Source organism: Gallinula chloropus (genome assembly GCF_964237585.1).
Source record: "Gallinula chloropus genome assembly, chromosome: 1".
NCBI lineage: Eukaryota > Metazoa > Chordata > Aves > Gruiformes > Rallidae > Gallinula > Gallinula chloropus.
Window position 1 is genome coordinate 66,289,892 of NC_140085.1, and position 27,432 is coordinate 66,317,323.

Here is a 27,432-nt window from a genome sequence, read left to right on the forward strand (position 1 = left end):
ATGCGGGAGGGGGAGAAGTAACTTCAGTTTCTGCACCTCCTGTGAAGCTGGATTTTGCACAGGACAATTCAAACATGAGTTGTCACTTTCCAGGGATGGTGTGCCAAGGCTTGCCCCTTCCCCCTAATGAGCTACCAGAGAGTGAAGAGGGCCTTTGTCACATAACAGGGAGATGGAAGGGCATTTCAACACCCAAAGTGTATGTGAAAATTCAATGTCTATTGCTGCTTCTTAAAATCAAACCTCACAGTTTAAAGAATTCCTGCTTGTGACCTGCGGTCTTCAAGCTTGTCAGTGCTACGTCGCTGTATAGACAGGTAGGTCTCTGTAGACCCTCACTACAGCTGCCTGTGAGAGGGTGATGGCTAAGCACAAAGTCAGGCTTAGGAGTGGGACACCTGGGAGGGGATTTGGGGGGGGTGAGGGTCTTGATTTGGCCGCAGCCCTGAAAGTTCTCCAGACCGGACCCTGCAGCAAGGCTGGGATTTGTGGTGGTTTTAAGGGAGGGATATGGAAAGCTAGTTTAAACTTCAACTTTGAAGTTCCAGAGTAACCCCGAACTCTCAGCAGGTCCCCTCTGTGAGGCAAAGACACAAGCACTGCAAGCTCCTTTTGCTTAAAGAGTGAACAGTCTCCATGCATAACACACCACAGAGATCTGCCAGCAAGGCAGGCTGCAGAAAGCCTGCTGCCTGCTTCCTGTGCAGGTTAACAGGACCATAATGAATGCGTAAATTCAGCACAGCAGTGAGGTGTTACTGGTGCCTGCAGTGCTGGGAGAGGTGTTGGCTTCATTCCAGGTGTCACTTTTTTGGTTTAAACAGGTGCCTTTGCCTTCCTTTTATTCAATTTTCTCAGCAGTCCATGAGCAATGCGGAGCCCAGCTCTGCAGAACAGGGCTTCTGCCAGAATGCTGCTTTCTCTGAAGCTTTTTAAAAAACATCCTTTGCAGATACTGCAGCTTTCTTTACAAATGCCTCCTCTCCCTCTTGTCCTTACCTCTGGCAACGTCTGCCCTTGCTGACATCAAAAAGCAGAACTGGAGCTAGTGAGGCCTGCCGCTGGTATTGGTAGTTAGCACCACCAGCAAGAGATTGGGCTCTTGGAGAGAGGGAGGGACCCCACTTAACGCTGCCAGTGCCACTGTGTTCTTATCATTCATTTCACAGCACTTAACAAAGCCCAGGCAACAGGTCTGATCAACTGATAAAAGTCCCTGGAATGGAGGTTTACTGGGAGAGCAACCATTGTGAGTGGTCGTATGCACTCACCTTACTGACCCCAGGAAGGGGTAGGTCCTGCAAGAGCCCACTATTGCTGGGGGAGTTCACACATACAAATAAACCCCCACTCACATGTGTATTTTTACACACATTCTGTGTGAAAATTGCATGCAGGGATATTTTAGGCTCGATATCCATTGTGATTTATGTGCCCACTTTCTTAACAGCTCTCCTGGGTACTTCAAAATGTTCTTTCTCAGACTTGAAGTGTAGTACCTGCGGTGTCTGAGTACTAGAGAACATTTTGAGGGAGATGGTTGTCTTCCAGGAGAATTTAAAGGCAGGGAAAAAAAACCCCACCCTTTTGTACAAAACATACTGATTTCTGAGGCCTAACTTCCCCCTCTCTGCTTAGAGCCAGAGGTGTAAAGCATCACATTTGTTTATCCTTCACAAAACTGAAGGGTTTTGGTGATCCAACCCAGAGTCTTGGTGCCATGTCTGCTTCCATCTAGCTTGTGATCAGCTCCTCTCCTTGAGCACCAAGGGTTGCCTGCCTCCAGGGACACAAATCCAACCTCAACTCCTTCAGCGCCTCTCGCCTGTCTCTGAAACAAGGGATCCATGGTTCTGTAGGCTAGGGAAGGATCCCACAAGCACAAGACACCAACCAGGTACTGTGTGCCCTGCCACAAGTTCCAGTGGGTGCACAGCTCAGCTTAGAGGTGCTTGCTTCTTGAGTGCCTCCTGGCCACCAGCAGCTGGTCACAGTGCTGGTAATGGGAGGTGGAGATGGAGCTGTGTCGGATGAATTGTGCACAGCAAAACCTGTGCAAAACCATTTTGGTGCTCCAACAGTTGTTTGATTTTGCTTCATTGTCTGGGAGTTGGATTGGGTTGGTTGCTGAGGATGTTGGTTTCCAGTCAGCGCTAAGTCCAGTACCTCAGAGGTGTTGATGTGTTTGCTCTCACAAAATGGCTGCCGGAGTCAGTAGGAGCCAGGACTTTCAATGCCTTTGTCATTGTGAGCCTCTGTGCCACTTATGAGGGGTCTGGCTGTACCCTGGAACTGCTGTGGATCTGCCATGAACAAAGAAAGGTCAGTTGGGATTGTTCAGCAGGCACTGCCTGTACTTTTGGAGACCCATGGAAAGGAACGAAGGGCAGCCTAGTGTCAGAGAGTGATTCACGTTCTTGCTCCGGTTCCTGTTCACTTGTTTATCCAGGTGCACTTACACCTCTCTCACAGCTGCACCAGCAGCTTGGAGCTGAACAAAGCATGGGAAGGGAGGAGAGGAGAACAAGAGGGAGGATTTGTACCTGCCCACTATGTGTGTCTGTAAAATAAGAAGAAACCCAACCCAACCCTAAACCTTAGTTTCTTTGCTAAAAATAAAGTATTACTAGAGCCTACATATGTAAGAGCTCAGAATGGTACTGGAGGATAAATTCATGGTGTGCTTGGATATGAAACAGTTACTGCACTAAAATAATTTTAAGAATAAGTAGTTTGAAGAACCTTGCCTTAAGAATAAGTAGTTTGAAGAACCAGATTTCCTTTTCAATTATAGTGAGACACTCAAGGAAAAGTTCAGTATGATAAGTAAACTAGCAGGTATAGAGTTAGCATGGGGAAAGAAGCACCCAAACTAGCTCATTTATGTTCCTATACATACATGAGCAAGAGGCCACAGCCTCTTGCTAGCTAGAGAAAACCCTGTAGGACTCAAGCTATGAGGTTTCCAACCGAAATACCTTTAGGGCAGCAATAAGGTGAGGACTCCAGCTTTGCCTGCCCTCTGTGCTCCTCTTCTGGGTAAGGAAGGCAGCACTCTGCAAAGGAGCAGAGCACGGTGCATATATAGTTATTTTGTACAAAGCCTGGTCTGCAGTGCAAGACTGAGCCCTGCCTTGGGAACTACAGGCTCTGAAAACTTGGGGACAGTATGACCATGAGAGTTCACGGTGAGCTCCAGCTGAGTGCACAAGCCAAGGGGACAATCCATCTGGAGGCAAAACAATGGGACTGGGGCTACAACTGGCACAGGGAGCGGGGTCAGTGCAGTGGAGAGGAAACAGGCTGTTGCTTAGCAAAATAAAAAGCAAATTTGTCTGAATGATGCTGGTCCATCTGCCGGCAGAGTAGGAGAGCAGAGAGGCTGGAGTCCAAAAAGACTTGGATTGGCTGGGGAACATCCTGAATGGTACAACCCTGTGCCTGCAGCACTATAAACACAGGAATGAAGCAGAAGGAAACTTTGGGGCTTCCTGGGAGAAACAGCAACAACAGCAGGTGGCGTGGAGACCTTGGAAGGAGAGAAGCTGTACCCTACCTTCTCTCCTGACTGGCCCTCCAGACGAATCCACCTCCCTGGGGGTCTCCCATGAAAATGTGGACTCCTTTCCTCCTGAGCTGCCTGCTCTTCACCCTGGGGATAGTGGCACAACCGTAAGTGCCATTTCCAAATCTGGTGGTTGATAGTTGTGGTGCTGAGGGAGGGGCCAGGGTAGCGGGGAGAGCATGTGGGACCCTGTGGGTCATCTCCTGGAAGGGAAAGACATGGGGTGGTACGCAGCACACCACAAGCCTTGCTATGAACCCAAGATCTTACTGAAGGTGGGAGCCTCGCTCATGGATGTTGCTGCAATACAAGAACTAGATGAGGGCTGTCTGTGGGAACAAGGAGGGTGAGGGACTGTGGTCTGAGGCAGGCTGAAGGGAAAGGTGTAGGATAAAGTGAAAGAAAAATGCAATGGGCTGCAGGGCTGGGGGTGATTGAGCAGGAACCGGTCTGCTGCCAAGGTTGTCAAGGAGCCATTTCAAAGCAAGTAGAGAAGATCCTTTTCTGTTTAGAGTCTGTTGTGTTTTCCATGTGTACTGGGAACAGCTAAGAATGGTTGCCTTTGAAGGAGCAGAGGTGATTGCTACTGAGTATGTTTCTCTGCACTACTGTTGCATCATCCAAATCTATGTGCACAACAGTGTGACCTGAGGTCACCTGAAAGCTCTTGTATTTATCTGAAATTAACTATATACCTTCCATCACCATGTGTAGCGTTCACTCTCAGACTGTTAATCTGTCCCTCTCATTCCAGCAGAGCATCCCCTCCTGCCCTAAGAAAGGTGGCAAACCCTCCTGCTTCCTCAGACCATGGACTGTTAGTGCCAGGAGTGGGTGGGACTACTCCCAGGATGTGATGTCTTGTTTCCCCACTGCAGGAGATACCTGATCATCCTTCCAGCTGCACTGCGCTACCCCTCTTCCCAGAGGGTGTGCTTGGACCTCCGTGGGGTGGAGAAGCCGATTCGTGTGGCCTTAACTTTGGTGTATCCGTCTGGCAACCTCAGCCTCTACCGCAAGGTCGTCCGGAACAACTGGATCTTCGAGTGCTCCAAATTTCAGGTCAGGATCATTCTTGGCAGGAACCTCTGGCTGGCAGCTCCCAGCTTGCTCTTTTGGCTCCGTGACACCTCTCACCAGAGAAAGAGAGAACGAGGATGGCAGGAGGAGAGAGGGCATGGAAAGGAGTGAGTGCAAAGTCAGGGAGAGTGTTTGGTGGGAGCCTGGTGTCTTTGGTCCCTGCTTTTGTCTGTCTGCATGATATTGTTCCTGCTGGGTGTCTCACAGTCCAACCTGGTGGCACACAGAGGGGATGCTGCCTGGCCAGGCAGAAGACTGAGGAGGATGGAGTTGCTTAGAAGCAAATGGGAACTGTGCAGCCTGTTCTCTCCTCTGAGAAGGAAGCACTGTCACAGGGTGCTGTTTGTGAACTGTGATGCAGGAAGAGACAGACCTTTCATCTCAGCCAGCTTCCCATCCTGTCTGCTTCCCTCCAAGCTTCACTTTAAGGGCTATAAAATGCTTGAAGGGCTAAGAAAGACACAGGAGGGTGTACATACAAACTCAGCACAGATCTTTCTGATCTGTCAAACTCAAGAACCTTATTTTGATGGATAAGAGTGGATTTCAGTTTCCGTGACCTGCACATGCTAGGAAACTGGTTTCTCAGTGCAGATCTTTCTTCCCTTGGGTCCAGTATTCTCCATCTTGCTCTATGCAGGCTCTAAAAGTAGCCCTGTGAAGGGGCAGACACAATTTTTGTGCCAGAACAGGTTCCCTTTTCTTCTCATCCAAGTTCTGTCCCAAGTGCAAAGGTGTTGTCCCGGTGCTTCCACTGACACAGCCCTCAGCCACCAAGGAGGCACGCTGTGCTGGCCTTCAGAGTAAGATGGAGAAGAGACTGGCCTCACAGTGCAGCAGAAGACCACTGCTCTGATGCCACCTTATCCTTTCCTATTGCCTGCTAACCTGGTGGCACCTGTTTTGTGTCCTAGGTGCCCCAACCTGCAGGCAGCCAGGAGGTGGGCACTGTCCACCTACGCATCTCCAATGGCCACTACTTCAGTGCAAATGAAGAGAAGCAAGTCCTGATCCGCAGGGCTAGCACAGGCACCTTCATCCAGATGGATAAACCTGTCTACAACCCAGGACAGACAGGTGAGCACTGCATGGAGTGCATGGAGCACCCTGGCAGTTCTCCTGCCTTGACCTACCTGGACTTTGTTCCCAATTTCCTCCTAGTGATGTGCTGAGTACTTTGTGCTTGGGGAGGGGGGGGGGAGAGGGGAGAGGGGGGAGGGAGTGGGGCGAGGAGCAAAGAGGGAAGCTATCTGCTGCCCTCTGTATGCTGTATCCCTGCACCGCGTTTTAGAGGGGGGAAGGGGACTGGAAGGATGGGTCTCACATGCTTTAGGAGTAGAGCTGGATTCCATATGGACTTCTCAAGTAGGACTGGTCGGTTCCCACTGCAGATGAGGAAATGTGAGGGTGACTCCAGGTGTAGCCCGTGGGAAAGACCCTAAATTGTGAGGCTGTCTGCTGTGCTCCTGCCATGTGTTTTGGGGGAAGAGGGGGTGAGCAGGGCTGAAGGCGGGGCATGGGGGCGTGCAGGGCAGGCAGGAGGCTGCCAGAAGCGCTGCGTGTGGGAGCTGTGATTTCAGGGGGAGACAAGCGCAGGGCGAGTCCGTTTCGGAAGGCACTCCATCTCTGTAATGCTCTCTTCTCCATCTCCCCCCCCCCCCCCCCGCAGTGAAATTCCGGATTGTGACACTGACTGAAGATTTTGCTCCTGTTAACAGCAAGGTAAAGCCCATCTCAGCGTGGACAGGGAAGTCCACGAGCTCCCTCTGTCAGCTCTACCTCCTCTGCCAGCCCCATGCTGGGGAGGCAGAGACAGCCCCAATGTCTGCAAGCACCCAGGGCAGCCAGCACCGATGCTCTAAAAACTAAACTGGAACAGCAGCGCCGGTTTGCTGATGGCTGTGCCATCACCCCTCACAGCGTGCCAGTGCTCCCTGCTAGCTGAATTAGCACAGGGCAGCCTGGGAGCTGCGTGCACCTGCCTCCCTACCTGGCCAAAAAAACCCCAGGCAGCCTTCTGGAGACACCCCTGAGCTGCTGGCTGTGGGCACAGCAGATGAGAGGTGTATAAAGATTCATCCAGAGCCGAAGGTCCCCTCCTGCAGCTCTGGAAAGCTGGGTGCTTTGTGGAGGGTGTTGCACCTCAGGGTGGCAGCAGGGTCTGAAGCAAGCTGCCATGCACCTGCAAAATTGTTAAGGGAGTTTAATTGATGTGGGTAAAGGATATGCATGAAGGGATCACAACAAAGTAAAATAGGAAAGGGTATAACCAAATTGTACTGACTTGCTGCTGGCAGCAGCTCACTCTTCCCGTGTCAAGGGAGGGAGAAGCTGCCAGAAACTTGTGTGTGTGCTAGCCAGGGAACTGCAAGACTAGTGTCTTTCCATGGTAAGCGATTGTATCCCTGGCCAGCTATTTCACAATCCTCTGTCCTCGAGCAATTTCGGGAGAGCCAACAGGAATTCATGCCATGACAGAAAAATACTGAAGGGCGAGAGGTGTGAGGAGAGCTGGATCAAATGAGTCCCTCTGGACTGAAATAAAGGGAGAGATCCTTCGGGCTTCTTTATTGCGGACCTAGTTACCTCTTTTTTGGGCTATCGGTGAGGGCCTAGGATCGCATGCTCCTTTCTCCCCCACCAGAGGAGTCATATCTCTCATATTAATTAGATAATAGAGTAAACACTACCTTTGCTTCCATGCCTACAATTGGTTCATGAAGATATTTGACCAGAAACGCTTGATGTCTATGTGTGAGTAAGTAAATTAGCGCTGTAACTGTTAATAACGCTGGGATGAAGATTCAAGATAGGCCGCGCACAGCCTGCGCCATTGTGAGGCTGGAGTGCGCTGTGGCGTGGAACCCACGGCAGTTTGTGTATTAGATGGACTGGAGATAACACAGGTGCTGCTCACCAGTATGATTTGCTTTAGCACTGATGTTAGACTCCAGTTATGAAAATAGCTAACCCGCCTTTTTTGTTTGTTTCAGTGAAAAGAGAGAGGCCTGTCATAACTTGCATGAGCGCTTAGGGTGATGAATAATGTGAATTATGTGTGGCCACCTGTTTACAGACCAGTTACTCTCACTCATACTCCTACCTCTCCATTGCCTTGTGCTCCCAAACCTCATGTCCCTCACCACTGCTGCCTCCTGGCTGGTAGCTGCAGTGATGTAAGAATGAAAGGAGAAATAATAGGCCTAGAAGGGCTGAAGCATGTCCTTCTTTGTCCCTCCCTGTTACTGCTAGCTGTGGTCAGCTGTAATTTCTATCTCCAAGCCTCACCTGCTAGACCAGGGATTTTGCAGGAAAATGTGGGGTGTAGTTTTCCTATAGAAGATGCAGTTTTGCTGATTCTTGGGATTTATGTAAGGAAAATGATGCCTTTTAATGTTTGCCAACTTGGGATGATGATATTTTGAGTCTCTACTTTTTTCTTTTTCTATAAAGTAAACTCTGGTTTTCAGAGGTGCAGAGTATCTGTCAAAGCGGATCTTAAAAATGCAGGGATCAAAAAGAAAATCCAAAGAATAACACAGGTTTTCATGTTACGCATTTTCCATACTACTTCAAAGCCATTCTCCTGGTTTCGGTAGGATCAAGCATGTTGTGTTGCTATGTGTGGAGCTGGCTGTGTTGTTGCAGTATGCAGGCTAGGTGGGTAAGCTAAGTTATTGAGCAGGTTGCTATGTGATGCCAGTTTCTGATGTTGCTGTCTGTTTGCTTTGCAGTACTCTGCGGTGGAAGTCCAGGTGGGTGTTTCGGACCTCTCAGGTGTTACGGGAAGGGTACTGCAGTATGGATAATACCTAGGCTGCTGACTTACTTAGAGTCTTTGTATAGGTATATGCATGTACATACTCTGCCCACATGCATGTTGTTAACAAGCACTGATGGTCTAGATGGTTCAGCTTCCATCCATTTCCACAGTCAGGAATGCCAGCCAGGCTTTATCGAACTCTTGCTGTTCATCTTTACCTTAAGACTGGAGAGTCTAAATGTCAGAACTTTTTATACCTTCTTTTTTGATGTCAGTACAGAGTAGAGTAACCCTGGGTGGGTTGGGGTCACCTCTGCTGGTGCTCCAGTACCCTCTGGGCAAAAAAACTAGCAGGAACCTGTGAAAGCCTCTGAAGTTTCTGAAATGCCTTTGAATGCCCTGGGCCCTGGGTAGAGAACAGCAGGGCCTGCTGATGACTGCTTCTCCTTTCCCTCCCTTGGACCACAGGACCCAAACCACAACCGCATTGGCCAGTGGCTGGATGTGAGACCAAAACAGGGCATTGCAGATCTCTCTTTACAGTTAGCTGCTGAAGTCTCCCTGGGGACTTACACCATCAGTGTGGAGAAACAAAAAGTGTCCAGTACCTTTAAGGTGGAGGAAAGCGGTAAGATCGAGAACAAAGAATGGGATGAGAAAAGCTACTTCTTTCTGTCTGTGTAATTGCATATAGCCAAACATTGTAAACTAAGATTTACTGCCTGAGAACTAGGATTAATCAAAAATCTATAAAGTGGGCAATATCAGAAATGAATACAAGGGAGATTGTGATGGTGATTCCTTGAGAAGGTATCTAACAGCTAGGCTGCTGAAGGCCTCTCTCAGACTGTATGTTGGGGAGAAATGGGGATTCTTTCTTTGTTTCCCCTCTTTTTAACTAGTCCTTGCTTTTTCCTTGTGAATGTGTTCCTTTGTGGGACTCCAGCCTTACATATGCTCACTCTTCCCCTTTGTGATCCCATGTCTAAGTAGTCTTTGTGTTGGAGTAACTGTGTTTTTCATTCCAGTGTTGCAAAAGTTTGATGTTTTCTTCGAGGGACCCTCTCAGATTTATGCTTCAGATAAAACTTTCCAACTGCGTGTGTGTGGCAGGTAAGAATGGAAAAATCTCATAAAAACTGTGTCTCTCTTTCCATATGTCTCTTATCTCTTGAATCCATCAAGGAAAAGTGGCTCAAGAAGGGCAAACACAGTCACTCCTTTTGAAGAATCCCAAATAGTGCCAGACTCAAACTGGTGAGTTCTTCCTCAGGGAAAAGGTACACAAGCCACAGCTGGGAGACACCATCCAGCTTGTTCTAGACAAGTGATACCCTGCTATGGAAGCTGTGGGTATCCAGCCTTGAAAGACCTTATGTAGGGGAAAAAACCCCTCCATATCTGATATGGGATGTATCTGCTGAGGTGAAGTAGTCATTAGCAAAAATTTCTAAGAGTCTAGTTACGTAGTCATTAGTGAAAACTGAGCTGATGAGGGTGTGAAGGCAGGCATGAGCTCAGACTGGTATAAATACAAAGGATAAAGGAGAATGATTTGGAAAATGTTGCACAGACAAAAAGGGGGTGAGCTTGTTTGTGTTTGGGGCTGGTTTGTCAGAGACTTCTGGTGTCTGTGCTGCTGGTCTGCCATGATTGCTCATTAGTCAGGACATTTAAAATTAGACTATACGAAGCTCTAGTAGAAAACAGTACAGCACTCTGCATCCCCACGATGGGTCACAGATGTCTTCGTGTCACTGAAGCTATCAGGAGCATTACTCCAAAGGGAATGCCAGGCAGGAGCCAAAGCAGGGAAAGGTAGCCAGGCAGGCAGGGGAAATGCCTGCACTGCCGAGGGCACACTTCTGATGTGCCTTGCAAAAACCCCACAGAGCAGGTCTATTGGGGAAGCAGGAGTCCAAGCTGATAGAGAAGCCCATAGTGAGGCAGGTCTGCGGTCACCCTGTAGCTCTCTTACTGCAATAACATGACCTGCTCTGGCTGGCTGCAAGGACAGAGGTTTCTGCTGCTTTCACACCCGAGCTAACATCTCCACTGTGTGGAGCTCCAAGCATCCATCTGTGCGGTGTGGACATGCCAGCTCAGGTCAGCTCTCTGTGTCCGCCTGCAGTTCTAGTACAGCAAGCACTCAGCAGTGGGAGAGCTTCGTAGTGTGTGGGGCCTTTCCTGTCTGTGCTTTGTTTCTGCCTCTGTGAGGTTCAGGACGGTGCTGCTGCACTCCCCAAGCACACCATGTGCTATATTTCCACTTGTGTCTGCCTGCTTCCTAGCTGTGTGAAGCCCTTCATCACGTGAGCAGCGTCTTCAGCAAAACAATCAGTGCTTCAGCTCTGCTGGTGTTCTCCCTGCAGGTACAGCTACGGGAGAGGAGTGCAAGGGACCATGCGGGTGACTCTGTGCCAGAGGGCAAGGAGGCGGTCTCACAACACCAGCAAGGACATCTGTAGGGAATACAGCGGTCCGGTGAGTAAAGTCCTGGAAGATAATGTGGGGAGTGAAGGAGCACCGCGCAGGCCAATGTGTCAAGGACCAAGTGAGCAGAGTGAACTCCTATCATAGAATGGTCTGGGTTGGAAGGGACCCCAAGGATCACTGAGTCCCTACCCCCCTGCCACAGGCAGGGACACCAACCTCCAGGCCTGGATCTACACAAGGTTGCCCAGGGCAACATCCAACCTGGCCTTGAACACCTCCAGGGATGGGGCATCTACCACCTCTCTGGCAGCCTTTTCCAGCACCTCACCCCTCTCTCTGTAAAAAACTTCCCCCTAATATCTAATCTAAACCTTCCCTCCTTTAGCTTTAGTCCATTCCCCCTTGTCCTGCCAGTGTCTGCCCTTTTAAAAAGTTTGTTCCCCTCGTGTTTCTCTGCTCTCTTCAGGTACTGGAAGGCTGCAATGAGGTCCCCCCACAGCCTTCTCTTCTCCAGGCTGAACAAGCCCAGCTCCCCCAGCCTCTCTTCATAGGAGAGGTGCTCCAGCCCTCTAATCATCTTTGTGGCTTCTCTGAACCCTCTCCAACAGTTCCACATCTTTCTTGTATTGGGGGCCCCAGATCTGGACACAGCACTCCAGATGGGGCCTCATGAGGGCAGAGTAGAGAGGGACAGTCACCTCCCTGTCCCTGCTGACCACCCCTCTTCTGGTGGAGCCCAGGATAGCATTGGCCTGTGTAGGGAAGGATTTCATATATATACACTGTTACATATATGTAGACTAATAAATAATAATTTTTGTTCAATTAATGCAATTATCGTTGCCCAGACCAACCAAGAAGCCTTTAACCCCAGATGTTCTTCTTTCTAACTTTGCTTATTAATGACAGGGGCTAGAGAAGAGGAATTTCATAGAAAGATTGAGAGGTCTGTTCTTTTCTGGAAAGAAGCATAGCTTGCCAGAAATTGATGAAGTGTAAGAAACAACTTTTAATAGGCCTTTCTCTGGTGCAACATCGCTGTGTTAAGATTAACCTATCTAGGAGCTGCACAAGGACTCTAATGTATGGTGGTGACACAGTTAATTCCATAGCCAAATCACACAGCAGCTTTTATACTTTATTTTCTCTTTCATATATTCATATATTGCATATTTCTGTATTTTCCTTATTACATCTTTCCATTCCTAACAAAGTATTTCATTGCTGGGATCTTCCTTTGTTCATCTACAGTTGAAAACTTTCCATGCTTTATGATTTGTCACTAGGACTTGTTAACGGTAGTTGAAACCTTCCAGCTCTGGGAATGATTCATTCCTTGGAATTTTCATTTGGTTCTGCAGTTCTTCTAGCTGGACCTATTCCAGTGCTCATCTGTTTGCTCTGTGATACAGCTAGGGCAGTCTTAAGATCTCTGCTAAAGCTGGGGAGTTGACAGCATTGTGACTTTGATAAACCTGTGATGTTGCTTTGCTTTATGTGTCTACAATGCGAATCACACACATTCACACATAGCAAATAGCCAATACAGAGTCTGAAATGGGAACTGTTTCCATCTATGATTCTGCATTATTACTTATTTTAGCCAACAGTTATGACAGAATAGCATGTGGCACTTTGGATTCCTTCCCTTCTCCCCAGCCCCAGATAACATCTGCCACTTCCTATTGCAGACGGTGAGCAAGGGGTGCTTCACCCCTTCTGTAAGCACGTCGGCCTTCAGCCTGGCTCCCAGCGAGGAAGACAGCAGGCTCTATGCAGAAGCCTCTCTCCTGGAGGTGGGCACAGGTACCTACGGGCTCAGCAGAGAAGGTGTGAGGGTGAGAGGGTCAGAATGGGCACACCTCCTCTCCTCCACCTGGTGCTGGGACCATCAAAGGACACGGAGAATCGTCCTGCCCCAGGAACTTGCTGTGCCCATGGAGAGCTACACTGCCAGCAGCAGGGGGGTGAGAAGTGGCTGGGAGAGTGGTCCGTGGGACCACCTTTACTGAAGAAGGAGCTGCCACAGGAACAGCCCCTAAACCTTGAAGGGTGCTGGTGCCAGGAGGGAATTTTGAGGCACTCTGTTTAGAGGGGCTGGGAATAACAAAGTGAGATTAAACTAGGGTGCAGTAGTCACCTCCTGCTTCTCTTGCCTTCTGCATTCCAACAGGGGTGCAGATCAACACCTCCAGCCAAATCCTCATCTCCAGGACAGCTGCAAGGGCAGTGTTTGAGACGCCAAACGCCTATTACATCCCTGGAGTACCCTACAGAGGGAAGGTGATGATTTTTTTTTTCCCCCCTTGATACTCCTCTCTCCATCATTTCCCAAGAAATACCTGACTTCGGCTTTTCTGCCTCACCCTCTTGTCACCAGATTAAGGTTCAGGATCACTATGGAAATGGTATGAAAAACAGAAAAGTTTATCTCGTGATAAAGTTCATGAGGCGGCGGTTCATCAAAACATACATCACGGATGGCAGCGGGGTCGCGTCGTTCAACCTGGACACAACTGCCTGGAACAGCTCATCGGTCTCTTTGGAGGTAAACCCCACCTCTGCCTACAGGAAAGTGAGACTCCTTGAGCTCTGCCAGTGCTCCCCTGCATCCCCCCTGCCCCCCAGCTCAGGCCTGGGCTCCCCACACAGCTCTGCCTCTGCAGAGCCAGCAGGAAAGCACCAAGCAACAGCCTTTCCCAAGGCAAGCGGGTGACACCCTAGCAAAGCACTGAGGCATGAAGCATGGAGCTCTTTGTTCCCATGTGTCCCCTCCCAGGGAAGGTTCACGCTGGAGGATCTCATGCACACCCCTCGAAAAGCTGACCTGAGTTACACAAACGCCTACCACCACCTGCAGCCCTTCCACGTCACAACCAAGAGCTTCCTGGACATCCACCCAGTCACGGAGACCCTGCCTTGTGGGCTGAAGCAGAACATCCAGGTGACCTTCACGCTCAGTCGGGACGACCTGGGAGAAGACACCAGCCGTATAGGCTTTGCATATTATGTGAGTGATACGTGCTGGGGGACAACCTGGAGGGAAGGGCAGCACTGGTGGGACCAGACACCAGCACAATGTTGATGGTGTAATTTAGGTCATCCCTGGAGGGGTTAGAGGAAAGACTTGGTTTTGGAGAATTGGGTGAATGCTACACCCAGTAGAGCTCAGGCTGGCCACAGTGGGATCCTGGTATCAGGGCCCCAGTCACCTCCATGGATGAGAGGAGGCTTCTACCTTTGCAGCCTGTTGCCCCTTTAGCCTCTGCTAAGGCTGCAGTGGGAAGTGTCTTGTGCAGAGTTTGCTGTCAAACTCTTCCCCCTTTGAAACTGGATGGGAGGATGGCTTTTTTTCTCTGGTTATTAAACAGCTTCTCAGTGGAAATGGCTTTTGGACTGGTCTGGAGATCTACCTGCTAGAACAGAAATACTTTGTCTGTCTACCACTTACCTCCAGTAAACCTACTACTTATCCGATGTCCTAACTGGACAGACCAGACCAGAATATCACATGTTAAAGCCTCTCCTCTTACACTGTGATATCTGCAAATCTGCTGGACCCAAGGCAGGGGGTTGGAGTGGACCCACAGTTTATTTCTGAGGTTTCTTAAGGAGACCAAGATGCACATGGGTGAGTGTGACTGTGCTCCGGTGCTGAACAGCAGTTTGCTCATCCCGAGTTCTTCCTCCTGCAGGTCACTGGGAAGGCTGGAATTGTTGTCAGGGGCCAGAGGACTGTCCAGGTCGGGAAGCTGAACAGTAAGTCTACAGAAGCAGAGCCACAGGAAACAGTTGTGTCTGGTGGGTTTCTAGGGGTTTCTAAGTTGGACAGTGAGAGTTGCCAGAGTTTCTCCCCAGTGCCCTGAATCTATAGGTCCTGGGCAGCAAACAGGAGAGAGGGAGGCTAAGGAATTAATTGTGTCAGCTGGAAGAGTCTGAAAGACTGACTGAACTAGGGAAATGATGGGAAGAGAGGCTAGGAGAACCTATGGGAACATGGAACACATGTGGTCAGAGAATGGAGAGAGAGAGAGAGAGAGAGCAAACAGCAGGAATTGGTTTTACATTGTGAGATTATTAAGCAGAAAAAAGGAGGACAGAAGGAGAACTTGGTGGGGCTGTGATTAAAACTCTTTGCCTTTCCTTCCTCAGTGTTGAAGGGCTCTTTCTCCATCCCTTTGACCTTCACTGCTGACTTCACCCCATCACCTTCATTAGTGGTGTACACCATCTTCCCCAATGGAGGGGTAGCAGCTGACAGCATCCGTTTTGACGTTGCCTTGTGCTTTGAAAACCAGGTGAGACTCCTGTGGCTGACAAGCAGGAATCAGCAGGTCTGAGGGAAGGAGCCCTCAGATCCTTCAAAAAGAGAACTGAGGAGAAGAGAGGCAGGGGATACCTGCAGCACAGTGCCCAGGGACCAGGAAGGCTTCAGCAGTAGCTTCTGTTTCATAGCAGTGGCTGAGCAGGGAAGACTCCAGCTGGTCTCCCTCTTTCCAACTGTGCTGCTTGTCTGGCAGTCTCCTCACCCCTCTTTCTCTCTTTTTTTGTATTTTCTCTCCCTGTGTGTTGCTCAAGGTCAAGGTGGGATTCCCAGTGAAAGAAGCCCACCCGGGGTCAACAGTGCAGCTCCGACTGCAGGCAGCCCCTGGCTCCCTGTGTGCAGTACAGGCAGTGGATGAAAACATGTTCTTTGTGAGACCAGAGAGCAAGCTAACGAGCCAAACTGTGAGTGTCTCTGCAACCAGGCAAAAAACCCAGGGTGATGGATAAGCTGGGGGAAGCAGGCAGGGGCTGTGGCAAGGGGAGCCAGAGGCTAGTGCATGAGGTGGTCTTGGCGGGGGGTCGGGGGGAGAAAATGGGGTCTGCCCAGGGAGATGGGCGGGAACAGGTATGTATGGTAGGGAAGGGTAGAGTGAAGGATCTGGAGGTATCTGCTCCTTTCCTGATTCTTCCCTGCCTGTGAGTTTCCCTAGGTCTATGGTTTGTTCCCTGTTGCCTACCGACATGGATACCCTGCCCAGGTAGAAGAGCATTCACATCACTGCGTTCAGCCCCAGCCCACATCATCTCTGCTACGAGGGAAGCCACAGCATTCCTTTCAGCCTGACATCTTTAACCTCTTCCGGGTAATCACCTCATGACTTTTCCCAGGGCTGCTGAAAACATGAGCATCTGAGACATCCTTTTCCTCAAGCAGTCTGAGAAGGCCTTGCCTTCTCCAGAAGGCCCTTGCTGTCTGTCCTGACCTAGCTGCGCTGTCTCAAGAGATGTACAATCCCATTATGAGTAAGAACACTGGTATTTCCCTCCACAGAAAGTGATATGATGAATGAAATCCTGGACCAGGAAAACCCAGCTCTTTGGGCTTGGGAATGAGGTCCTGGGCTGTACTGTTTGTCCACAGTATTAGAGAAAAGAGGGACAGGGAGAGATCCCAAGCATCAAACCACTGATGCTGACATGGCTTAGCTGTTAGCCTACTCTCAGGCACTGCTTTGGACTGTTCCCAGGCAGATCTCCTCTAGAAAGGACTAGCCTTAAGCAGCATGGACACAAGATAGGCTGTGCCATTTGGCCTTGGGCCCAAGGATCAGATTCAGACCTCTTCTATTCAGCAATAGAGACAGATCCTAGGAGATCTTTCACAGCACAGGGACATGTCTTGTGTTTATGGACAGAGTCGTGTCACAGTCCCAGGGGCTGAATGGGGCAGTGTGCTCCCCATCACACCTCTGAATGACTTCAGAAGGAAGATTTCACCTAGCTACTCACTCCAGCATGCATGAGGGGATGGGGCAGGACACTGACACCTCTCCCTTGTGCTGTTACCAGAGGAGCAAGACATCCCAGTGTCCCCCAGTAGTGAGGTGGGGGTTTAGTCATGTCCTGAGAAAGAAGGGGCTGGGGAGGCTGCGCCATACCTCCATCAGCACAGTGTCTGCCTTGGCCCATGCTGCTCTGGGCCACACAGACACCAGGCCCTGATGATGTTCAGAGTCACTATGAAGAACCATGGCTGCTTTTCCCCACTCACTGACACTTTTCTGCCTTCCCTGCCCTCCTTCTTTTCCTAACAGAACATGGGGCTGAAAATCTTCTCCAATCTTGTAATCAAGAAGCCATCTCAGTGCTTTCATCGGGCGGATAGGAAGGCGACCGTGGGTGAGCTGCACTTCCAGCCTACCTGGGACATGAGGTCACTGAGATGGAGGAACCCTCTGATCTCTGGGGTTTGTTGGTGGTGGATGTTTGCTGTCTGAGGAGTAATGGGTACTGCTGCCAGAGCCCAACAGCCTGGTCTGTCAGCCTCGGCAGGAATGACCCAGTCACTGTCAGAAGGGCTCTAGAGAATGTTACTACTTGGATGTTCCCAGATATCAAAGGAGGGCACACTCTTTCCTGGCACAGACAAAGCCAAGCATGGTCCAGCATCTGTTTCCCAGTGACTGCCCCATAAGCTGGGCTGAGACCTGGCTTCTGTCCCCACCTTCCTCCATGTCTCAGGTTGCACTAGGTAATCACACTAAGCTGGTTCACACACCTGCTGATCCTTAAACTGCTGCTTGCAGAGGGCTGTGAGTTTTCTGCAGACAAGCACACAGTATTGGTAGTCACAGAAGTACAGAAGTGTCGGTTAAAATGACTCTGTGAACATCCCTGGTCTCTTTAGCATCAACTCTGGGTTGGGTCAGCAAGAGGCTTTGTCTTGGAAAACTTGTAAGCAAGTTACTCCAAACTGGTTCTCCTGTTACCACTCTTTTTTTCCTATTTTACCTCTCCTACCAAATCAGCCCACTCGCTGGTGTTTTCCTCTGCCAGACTCTTTCCAGGTCTCTTACTGCTTGCTTTGCCTCTTGCCCCAGTACTTGGCTATCACTGGCAGAGTTCATCTCTCCCACTCTGGTGGGGCTCCTTACTCTTTCTTTCAGGGGGACCTTCTACAGAAGACCAAAGAATTACTAAGGAACAGCCCCAGCTTACAACCCATGAAAGACCTCACCACTATTTTCCTGGGACTTGGATCTGGAATCTGTTCTCTGTTGGGTAAGTGATTTACAAATGGACCAAAGGATGCTCCCTTTGTTATTGAATCTTGTCTGACTTGCATTTGTGCAAAAGTCCAGCCGTAGGTGTAAGGAGAAGTCTGCATGTGAGTTTTGTAGCTCTTCCCTGCATTTGTAGTGCACCAAACTGAAGGACTAGTAGACTCTGAGGTGCAGAACTGAAGTCCACACAGGTTTAGAGAAGAGCAATACACTTCAAGACCAAACCACCAACGTAGCTTTTCTTCACACATTGGGGTACACCCTACTAACTTCTCAATTTGATGGGTGCACCAGCTAAATTTGTGGCCACTGTTGCCACAGGGCTTAGATTTAGACAGATGAGTCAGCACTCAGGAAGATACAGTGCTGCTGCTCTCCAGAACATCATCATGCTGTTGACTGAGTGTTCAGAGCTGTAATGATTTGGCGGTGGCTTGCTCAGGAGAAGGACATCAAGCCATTACCAGTGGCATTTAAGCAGGGTTTGTGGCTTTGGGGAACAAACTGCTGAGAGATGCTTTGCTGTCAGCCACTGGAGCAGAAGTCACTGGTAAAATAGCAGAGGTTGTCCAGGCATGAGGACCTGCACAGGGGCCATGAGCCCTCCCCTTTGCAGCCGGGCAGGATTGATGTCTTCATGCAAGTGCTCTCTCTGCCTCTCAGCTCCAACGGCAGCAGGAGTGTCCAGGTGACAGCGCCTGCTGCAGCCGCAGAGTGGAAGGTCAAGGCCTTCTGCTTGGCTGGGAGAGGGTTTGGCCTTGCCCCAGCCACAAGCCTCAGAACAGTCCAGCCCTTCTTTGTGGATGTGGCGCTGCCACTTTCTGTCATCCGAGGAGAGACCTTCGTGCTGCAAGCTACTGTCTTCAGCTACCTGCAGCAGTGTGTACAGGTGTGTTGCCTGCCATGGGGAACACTCTGTGGGACAGACCTACTGTGCCCTCTGATTTTTGAGTGTGTTGTGTCAAGCCATCCCTCCTGAGCTGCCTACTCACTCTCCTGCATCTGCTATTCTCTCAGGTCCACGTGGCCCTGGCTAAATCCTCAGACTTCCAGGTGGAGCTGTGCCGGACCTGCAGGGACAGGGAGTGTCTGTGTGCAGAGGAGGCCAAGACCTTCATGTGGAATGTGACAGCAGTCCAGCTGGGTATGGCAGCAAGAGTAGGAACAGTGATGGGGAACCTTAAAACTGAAGTGAGAGGGAGTTCCAGAGAAGCTGCAGAGACTTTCCTCCTCTGGATCCTGAAATTTGGTTCTTTGTTGTTCAAGCATGTGATCCATCATGTCTGCTTTCTTTGTCTCTTAGGCTCATCAGAGGGGGCAGGAACTGAATGGGTGTCATGGAGAAGTCTTGAAGAAAGGGCTGTGGTACCAGCTGGGGAGGAAGGGGCTATATGAATGTGGGTGGGGGGAACCATCTGTTGCTGGTACTGTGCTTCATATGCAATGGGAAGGGGATACTGAGGCCCAAGGGGCTACTGGACCCCCTGTGGTACAGTCACTTGTAATGCTGTGCAGTCACTGTTGGGGAGGCCTTCCCTAGTGCCCTCCCACTTTGGGTGTCTGAACAAGCCATCAGTACTGGCTGGCTCACCTTTACTGGCCAAACTGCTGGAGCTATGGAGACCCACCCCTAGCATCTTAGACTGCTATCAGTTAAAGCAAATTCACTGCATTTGGATACCAGTATAAGAAACGAGCTCTGCTTAATTTATGTGCCAGGTGCTGTGAATGTCACTGTGAGGATTGAAGTACTGGACAGCACATCACGCTGCGGGGGCAGGAAGCCCTTAGCAGCTGCCATCAGGCGCAGGCATGCGGTGGTCAAGCACTTGCTGGTCCGGGTCAGTGTGAGAGAGAGCTCTCTTCTTTCTCTGAGTACCCCTGCCCCTGGGGGAAGGGAGGCTGAGCTGGGATAAATGGGTTTCTCCCATCATTTTTTGGCCAGTGTTAGCATAGCAAGGCTGTAGCTCAGTTTTCTTTGTTCTTGCAAGATGTAGCCAAGCTCGTTCCCTTCTTGTGGTATGCTTGCTTGAGCTGCATTCATACACCATGTCTGTGTTTCTCCCTGTTCCTTTCCCTGCTCAATCACCCATTGTACAAGAGCTTTTGTATATGCTCACTGACCAGAGAGCCCTGTCCCTTGGGCTTGCTCTTGCCCTCCTGTGCAGTGAAGCAAGCAGCTTCAGTGCAAATGGGCCAGAGGTCAGGAGGAAGGAGTCCCTGACAGCCTGGAGACTAACCACTGAATCCAGACCTGAACTTTGAAGTTTTGATGCTGTTTGAGATTTCTGTGTGTAATCTTGTTTCTCCTGTCCCATGTTTGTGTTTCTGCCCTGGCAGCCAGAAGGTGTGTTAGTGGAGAAGTCTTACGGCTCCCTTCTGTGCCCAAGAGGAGGTATGTGGAGAGCCTGAATGAATGGGTCCTGCAGTGGGAAATAACTGGACATGAGAGTAGGACTGAGCTGTGGGAGGTCTGATGAAGGAATGTTTTCAAATGATTTTTTCACATTGGCAATTTCACTTCCACATGTGCTGTCCTACTGAATTTGCCAATGAGGTGACAGAATCCCGCTCTGTAGTCTCCTTCCCACACTGCAGCCCCTGGTTGTTCCTGAGGCTTGACAGTCACCAGTGAGAGCTGCTCCAACCCTCCCAACCTGTCCCTACAGCATTGCAAGTCCTTCCAGGATGTCCCCCTTCCCAGTGATGACCAACTCTTATTCTTGTGCAGCTTGTGAAGCAATAGTGAATTGAGTTGTGAAGCTTGGTGAGCCCTCAGCCTGGCCAGCAGCTCTCACATTTCTTCTAATCTGAAAGTTTCCAGGCATGGAGCTTGGTGTGGTGACTGGGACAGACTGTAAAGTCTGTGTGAGTGGGATGGGATCTAGGCAGTGTCCCATTTGTCTGTAACAGTCTTGTCCCTTTAGTGTTTGACTTGACTTTTCATGCTACACCTTTATCCTGTCATTATCAGGAAACATGGCTGAAGAACCTGTGTCCCTTCGTCTCCCTGACAATGTAGTAAAGGGATCTGCCAGGGCTTCCATTTCCATCTCAGGTAAGTGTTTTCTTTGGTGGATGCACTGACCACTGTTACACATAAGGGAGGCTTAACTTGGTGATGGTGTCAGGGAATCCACCTGACATGCAACTGCTCAAAGGAGAGGATGCTGAGTTTCTATTCTCTGCAAGGTTTGCCAACATCAGGCTTTCACATTTTTGGATCACCAATTATACCTTCATGGGAAAAATAATCTGGAGAATAATCCTTATTTTTCTAGCTAGAAGCTTGAGGCAGACTTTAGACTTTGGGACCTTGGCTAATTTTGTGCATATACAATCAGCAAAGCTCATAACCATCTTGTCTCCCTGTTAAGTTTTGCTGCTACAACAGAAGCTCCTGGAGGGAAGAAATCCTTCTTCTCAGCATTACTAAGATGCAAAATAACACTTTGGAAAGGCTACTGGGACCAGACATACCTACCAGACATATGTAAGACAGTGGCTGCTTTGCCACCATACTGGGACCAGACAAATGCAAGACACTTCTTTGCACTGGGCTCATTTTCCCCCCATGCCAGAGTTGGTTGGTAGCCAGACCTGGCCTAAGTAGCCATGGATATTATGGATATTATGCAGCAGATCCCCAAAGGAAGAAACTGAATACAAGGCTTTTTTGTCTGTCTGGAGGACATATGGACACCTTCACACCATCTGACTAGCACCCCTGCTGGCTTACTGACATTTTGATGCTTGACATATGGCCAGGTAGCACAGGCCTGGCTAAAGACCAGGAGCATCTCAACCTTTTCCTAGGTGCTTTAGTATTTCTCTCTCTGTATGACACACGCTGACTAACTGCAGCTCTGCTCACAGCCTTTTACAGGTAGCACTTGTCATGGCTGGAGCCCTTCTGAATGCAAAAAGCTGATAAGGCAAAGTTTTTCAGGGGCTCCATTGTGTGGTCACCCTGTATCCTGATGCCAGACTGGGAAGAATATTTTCCTCCTGTGCCGAGATAAAGCACTATTATCCACTGCCAGGCTGAGAAGCAGCTCAAATCATACTTACACTTGCGTTGTTTTTTACATCCTTGTGTAGGTGACCTCCTGGGGACAGCACTGCAGAACCTGGACCACCTGGTGCACATGCCCCATGGCTGTGGGGAGCAGAACATGGTGCTGTTTGCCCCTGTTGTCTATGTGCTGCAGTACCTGGAGAAGACGAGGCAGCTGACCCCTGAGATCAAGGAGAGGGCGACAGGATTCCTGCGCAATGGCAAGGACAACAGACCCACCTTGCTCCTCTGCCTTCCCCCATGCCCAGCCTACCAATAGCTCTTGCCCTTTGCTCTCACTCTCAGTGTTGGCCCCTCTGTGTTGCTGTGCTGTATTAATCACTGTTCTCATCTCCCCAGCGTATCAGATGCAGCTTCTTTATAGGCAGAGAGACGGGTCCTACAGCGTCTTTGGGCAGCAGGATGGGGAAGGGAACACTTGGTAAGCACTGCAAATATCCCTCACCCCTGATTTTCCTATCCAGACCAGAGTAACTGATGTGCCTAAGAAAGCTGGTAGTTTGTATGTTCTGTGATCCCAGGAGCTCTTTGGCAGGGAGACAGATTGAGAGACCTCAGACACTTGAAAAACCAGTGAGGCAGGGCAGCAGAGTTTCTGGGAAAGTGGAACAAGAAAGATGTGGTCCCAGGGGGATAGGACACACTGGTGGTGTCCCAGCAACCAAGAGGGGTCAGTAACGACTGGAGGTAGGTCAGGAAGAGCAATAAAAATTGCCTGTCTTGGGAGAGTTTGAAGGAGCAGCACTGGCCCAGCTTGACCCTGTGGTGTCTGGGCTGGGAGGAAGGGAGGAAGAAAATGGGGAATTCAAGATTGTCTCTAGGTATCTGGGGGAGATGAACTGCAGCAGGTAAAAGCAGAAGGGGTAAAAGGTTTTTTACCTATGAAATGACTGGGTAAAGCATTAGTGTACGAGTCCTACCTTTGTGGAGCCAGGCTGTGGGAGAGGAGCCACTTGGGTCCTGTGCACCATTTCCACTTTTAACTTGCTTTTCTGTATGAAAATGACTTTTTTTGGCATCCTACTATGTCAGTGTTAATTTCAGGGACAAGCACCAGGAGGCCTATGACATTCCCATTTACCTTCTTGCCGTTTCCCTTTCTCTCACAACTCATTCTCTTCTTAGGCTGACAGCTTTTGTAGTCAAAAGTTTTGGCCAAGCCAGAAAGTACATCTACATAGACGACAAGAACATCCAGGATGCCCTGCGCTGGCTAGAGCAAAACCAGCTCCCCAGTGGCTGCTTTGCCACCAAAGGGGCTCTCTTTCACTCCTCCCTAAAGGTAAGTGAGGGATGAGATGTGCAACACAGCTTGGCAGAGGTTGTGGCAGCCAAAGATTGTGCAATCCCAAAGGATCCTGGAAAGTCCCACCTGCAAAGGATCCTGCAAACCCACACAACTGGCCTCAAGAAGAGCAGGGTGTGGGGCAGGGAATGTGAGAGGAATGCTTTTTCTTCTGGGGAGTCACCACCTGTGGCCTCCAGACAGCACTGTGTGAGTGAGAGGTGTGTTGCCTTCACAGGGCAGCGAGGATGACGAAATCTCCCTGGGAGCCTACGTGGCTGCAGCACTGCTGGAGCTGGGTCAGCCGCTGAAGGTGAGCACACTCCGCTCCCTCTTGCTCTCTTGTACACTCCCCTGCCTGGGCATGGCTGTGGGGATACACCAGCTTCTAATGCTGGCATTCTCCAGGCCAGGAACAGGTAGGGGAACTTCTGGGAGGAAGCCAATGTTTGGCCACACCATGAAATCATTCCTCTAGAGAGATGGTGGTGTGAAACAGGTGTGGTGCAAGAATGTTTGCTCCTGTCCAGAGTTTGGCATCTGTCTCTTCTCCCACTGCAGGGCAAACTAATGCAGACTACCCTCCGCTGCCTGCAGCAGGCGGTTCACAATGTCACCAACATATACACAGAAGCCGTGCTGGCCTATGCCTTTGCCCTGGCTGGGGACTATGAGACAACCCAGGAGCTGTTGTATAAACTGGAGGAACAGGCCATCAAATCAGGTGCTGGTTGGGGTATTGCATCTCATTCACCTGGGGTTATCTGGACTAATGCATGCTCAGCTGGAGCAGTTAAAAATTACATATGTATTTGTTCATATTCCTTGTATTTGTGCAGTAACTGCACTGTGTGACTGGAAATACAGTCATGTGCTTCACAAGCTGTGAGGGTGACTTGTCAGAAAGAGTTTCCTCAGCCTGCAGGTTTTCAAGATTCTCTTGAGAGGTAGGAAGGATGTAGGAGTCTGTGAGCTGAGACCAGATGAAGCCCTGGAGAACTGAAGAAAGTGATCCTGGCCTGAGTACAGGGAATGAAATGAAGGAGCCCTAGAGGTGCTCTGGGTTGTGTTTCCTGGTGACCCCAGTTGTGTGCTGTCTAGATAGCCAGCATTGTCTTTTCCTTCTGCAGGAGGACAAATCCACTGGAGCCCCAAGCCAAGCTCTCTGGCTTCCACAGACTTCTGGCCTGGTACTCAGTCAGTGGATGTAGAGTTGACAGCCTACGTGCTCATGGCATACCTCTCTAAGCCACGGATGCACGCGGGTGACATGACAACTGCGGCTGGTATTGTGGCATGGCTGGCCCGGCAGCAGAATGCTTATGGAGGCTTTGCCTCCACCCAGGTAACCAGTAGCTCCCTGTGGATTGATACAGTTTTGCACCCGAGGTTGGCAGTGGGAGTCTTCCTGAGGTCTTCCTGCTCCAACCCGGCTTCACTAGAGCTGATGCTTTCAGCAGGGTGTCTGTCTCTCCCTCCCTAGGATACTGTTGTTGCCTTGCAAGCCTTGGCAAAGTACGCAGCAAGGACGTTCAGCACGTCAGGCCAGGCGCTGGTGAGGGTGAAGTCCCAGCGGGGCTTTGGGAGGGTGTTCCAAGTCAACCGCCAGAAGCGGCTGCCGGTGCAGGAGGCCGCCCTGACAGAGGTCCCAGGCCAGTTCCTGCTGCAGGTCCATGGCAGCAGCTGCGTCTTTGCACAGGTGGGGTGGCTCAATGAACGTGGGAAAGAGGAGAGGTGGAGGGCTCTGCCTCTTCTCCCTGCATGAGGTCATGCCTGGCCTGATTTTCCCCTCCTGGTCCTTGCCCTGCAGACAGTGCTGAGGTACCACCAGCCTCCGCCGAGGAATGCTGTAACCTTCACCCTGCGTGTCAGCACAGAGCTGACCAATTGTAGCCAGGCCGATGCGCGTGTCCTCACCGTCCGCATCCTTGCCAGGTGACCCCAAGGGTTGTTTCCTACTCCAAGACGACCTGCTGTGCTTGGGGACAGCAGTGGGGAAAGTCCCAGAGCTGCAGTGGAGGGAACTGACACTTGGGGCAGAGGGTGAATTTGGTAGGTGGAAGGGCTGGGGAAGGAAGATGCTGGATACCTCATGTGAGAGAGCGAGCACTGGCTGCTGTGTCCCCAACACCTGATGGGCTGCCTGGCTCAGGGTCATTGTGGTGGAGGGAAGTGGGGCTGGGAGGACCCTGTTCTCACAGTCAGACCCTCTGACTGTTTCTTCTTCAGCTATATCGGGAGCAGAGTCACATCCAACATGGTGATGGTGGAGGTCTCCCTGCTGTCTGGATTCACCCTGGCTCCCAGATCCAGGCTGTTGGTAAGGACTTCAAATTAAAGGGAAAAAAAGGGGGACAAAAGAAAAAAGCAAAAAAAAAAAAGCACAGCTGTGGTGAGTGGGTGCCACCTGCTTGCTCCTTTTGGGAACTGTTCATTTCAGGCCACGAGGTAGCTAAAGCAGCAGGGGCCCCTTGCTATTGTAGTTGAACCAAAGCCTTTTATTTCTATACAGGTCCCACGGGTGGTGGCTATGGGAGATCAGAGGTGGTTCAGCTTCTCCCACTGACAGTATTCTGCATTTGGCCAGGAACAAGATGTGCTGCTGGGTGTGCTAAACGCCAGGATTTGTTTGCCAGAAATTCTAGGACAGGATTTCTTGGACTCCAGTTCTAGCCAAAAATATTATATTTTTTCCAACTGAGCTGTAAACTGGGAAGATTTATTATTTTCACAGCCCCCACGGGGGTCTTTAAAAGCAGCCTGGCAGCCAGGGAGATGAGATAAAAAGGATCTTTACTGGTGCCTGCACCTCTTCACTGACCAATGAATCAGTCCTATTTACTGTCTTCATGGTCTTCTGGCCCTAGAGCAGGAGATTCCTCTAACTGAGCCAGGACAGCATGCCTCCTACCTGAGGTGCTCACAAGGGATGTCCAGGAGGGACTGTCAAAGATAAAACCAGTAAAACCCTTATGTGTGAGAAAGACACAGTTCCACACAGGGTCCAGCTCCACACCATCCCTTCAATACAACAGTGGGTCCTTCAGGTCAGGAAGCCCTAAGGAAATTGCTCACGAGTTCCCTTGTGTTGTTGTTTCCTGTTCCAGCTGGAGCGCAGAACTATTGTTAAGAAGGTGGAAGTGAAAGCTGATGTGGTCTACATTTATCTGGAGAAGGTAAGTGGGGAAGAAAAGCATTTGGTTAGGCACAGTGAGAGCAAGGGGCCAGAGGACAAGGAGTTGTGTGAGAAGCCTAGGGGTGGACTAGGCGTGGGGAAAACACTGGTAGAACTGTGAGCAGAGGAAGCTTGCCCAGTTTCCTTGTCATTGGGTTGGCTTTTGCTGCTCCATGCACTTCCTCCATGTCTAAAATCCAGAATATGTAATAGATAAAAGAGAGTTAGTGCAGGAAAACATTCAAGCTAGGGAAGACAAAGATGCAGTGTCTTCTTGCTCCCCTTCCTCAATAATATCTTTCCACCTCCACAAGCTCAACGACGAATCCCAGACGTTCACTCTGCAACTAGAGCAAGTAATTCAGATTAAGAACCTGAAACCGGCCAGCATCAAAGTCTACGATTACTACCAGCCAGGTGGGTTGCAGATCTCCCCCTATGTGGGGCTGGGAGCTGGGTTCCAAGTTCTCTCTCTGCCTGGGGAAAGATGTGCACTCTTCTCTGTGTGCATGCGTGTGTGTGTAATCGATTTCCTCATTTCCTTTTCCAGAGGAGCAAGCCTTGGCTGACTACAGTGCCATCTGTAGTTGAGGTAGGCAGCAAGTCCCTCTGTGACACCAGCAGTGGCATCAGGAAGTGGTGGGTCTTGGGTGGAATGTAAGCAATCACAGATGGGAAGGAGGATGGTTATCAGTGGGGAGCCTGTACCCAGCTAGAAAGATGAACGGGCAGTTGCACGTTGCCAGGTGTGTAGAGCTGGGGGTGGGGGGGTGTCTTTTGCAGCTGGGGAAGCAGCTGGAAGGCTCTGGTGGAAGGTGGAAACAGGGACAGAGTGAGAGTGAGGAGGGAAGGGCTGAGCATCATGTGGAATGACACTGCAGAGCTATAGCAGCCAGTGCTAACAAGGATCCTCAGACCAGGGCATGGCTCTGGTTCCTACACCCCCCTGCTATATTCATTGCAGGGTAGGAAAGGGGGGTGCAAGGGCCCAAAGGAGCAAG

At 50.2% G+C, this 27,432-nt stretch overlaps 1 protein-coding gene across 1 annotated transcript; it reads left to right on the forward strand.

Moving 5' to 3' along the window:
* Window positions 1-3,613: 3,613 nt before the first annotated feature.
* On the forward strand, window positions 3,614-27,022 carry LOC311202997 (alpha-2-macroglobulin-like protein 1; the record flags this gene model as incomplete). The annotated part of the gene is made up of 35 exons (XM_084277635.1): window positions 3,614-3,672; window positions 4,444-4,627; window positions 5,560-5,722; window positions 6,315-6,367; window positions 8,380-8,400; window positions 8,877-9,036; window positions 9,437-9,521; window positions 10,781-10,892; window positions 12,536-12,650; window positions 13,018-13,127; window positions 13,225-13,392; window positions 13,624-13,854; window positions 14,540-14,603; window positions 14,997-15,142; window positions 15,423-15,572; window positions 15,821-15,973; window positions 16,925-17,009; window positions 17,777-17,891; window positions 18,557-18,782; window positions 18,911-19,037; window positions 19,613-19,734; window positions 20,234-20,288; window positions 20,868-20,951; window positions 21,995-22,171; window positions 22,311-22,392; window positions 23,097-23,253; window positions 23,495-23,569; window positions 23,818-23,980; window positions 24,387-24,601; window positions 24,740-24,955; window positions 25,067-25,191; window positions 25,486-25,576; window positions 26,364-26,432; window positions 26,746-26,848; window positions 26,982-27,022. 35 exons carry the CDS (start codon window positions 3,614-3,616, stop codon window positions 27,020-27,022), a joined length of 4,302 nt encoding a protein of 1,433 aa, XP_084133761.1.
* Window positions 27,023-27,432: the final 410 nt, after the last annotated feature.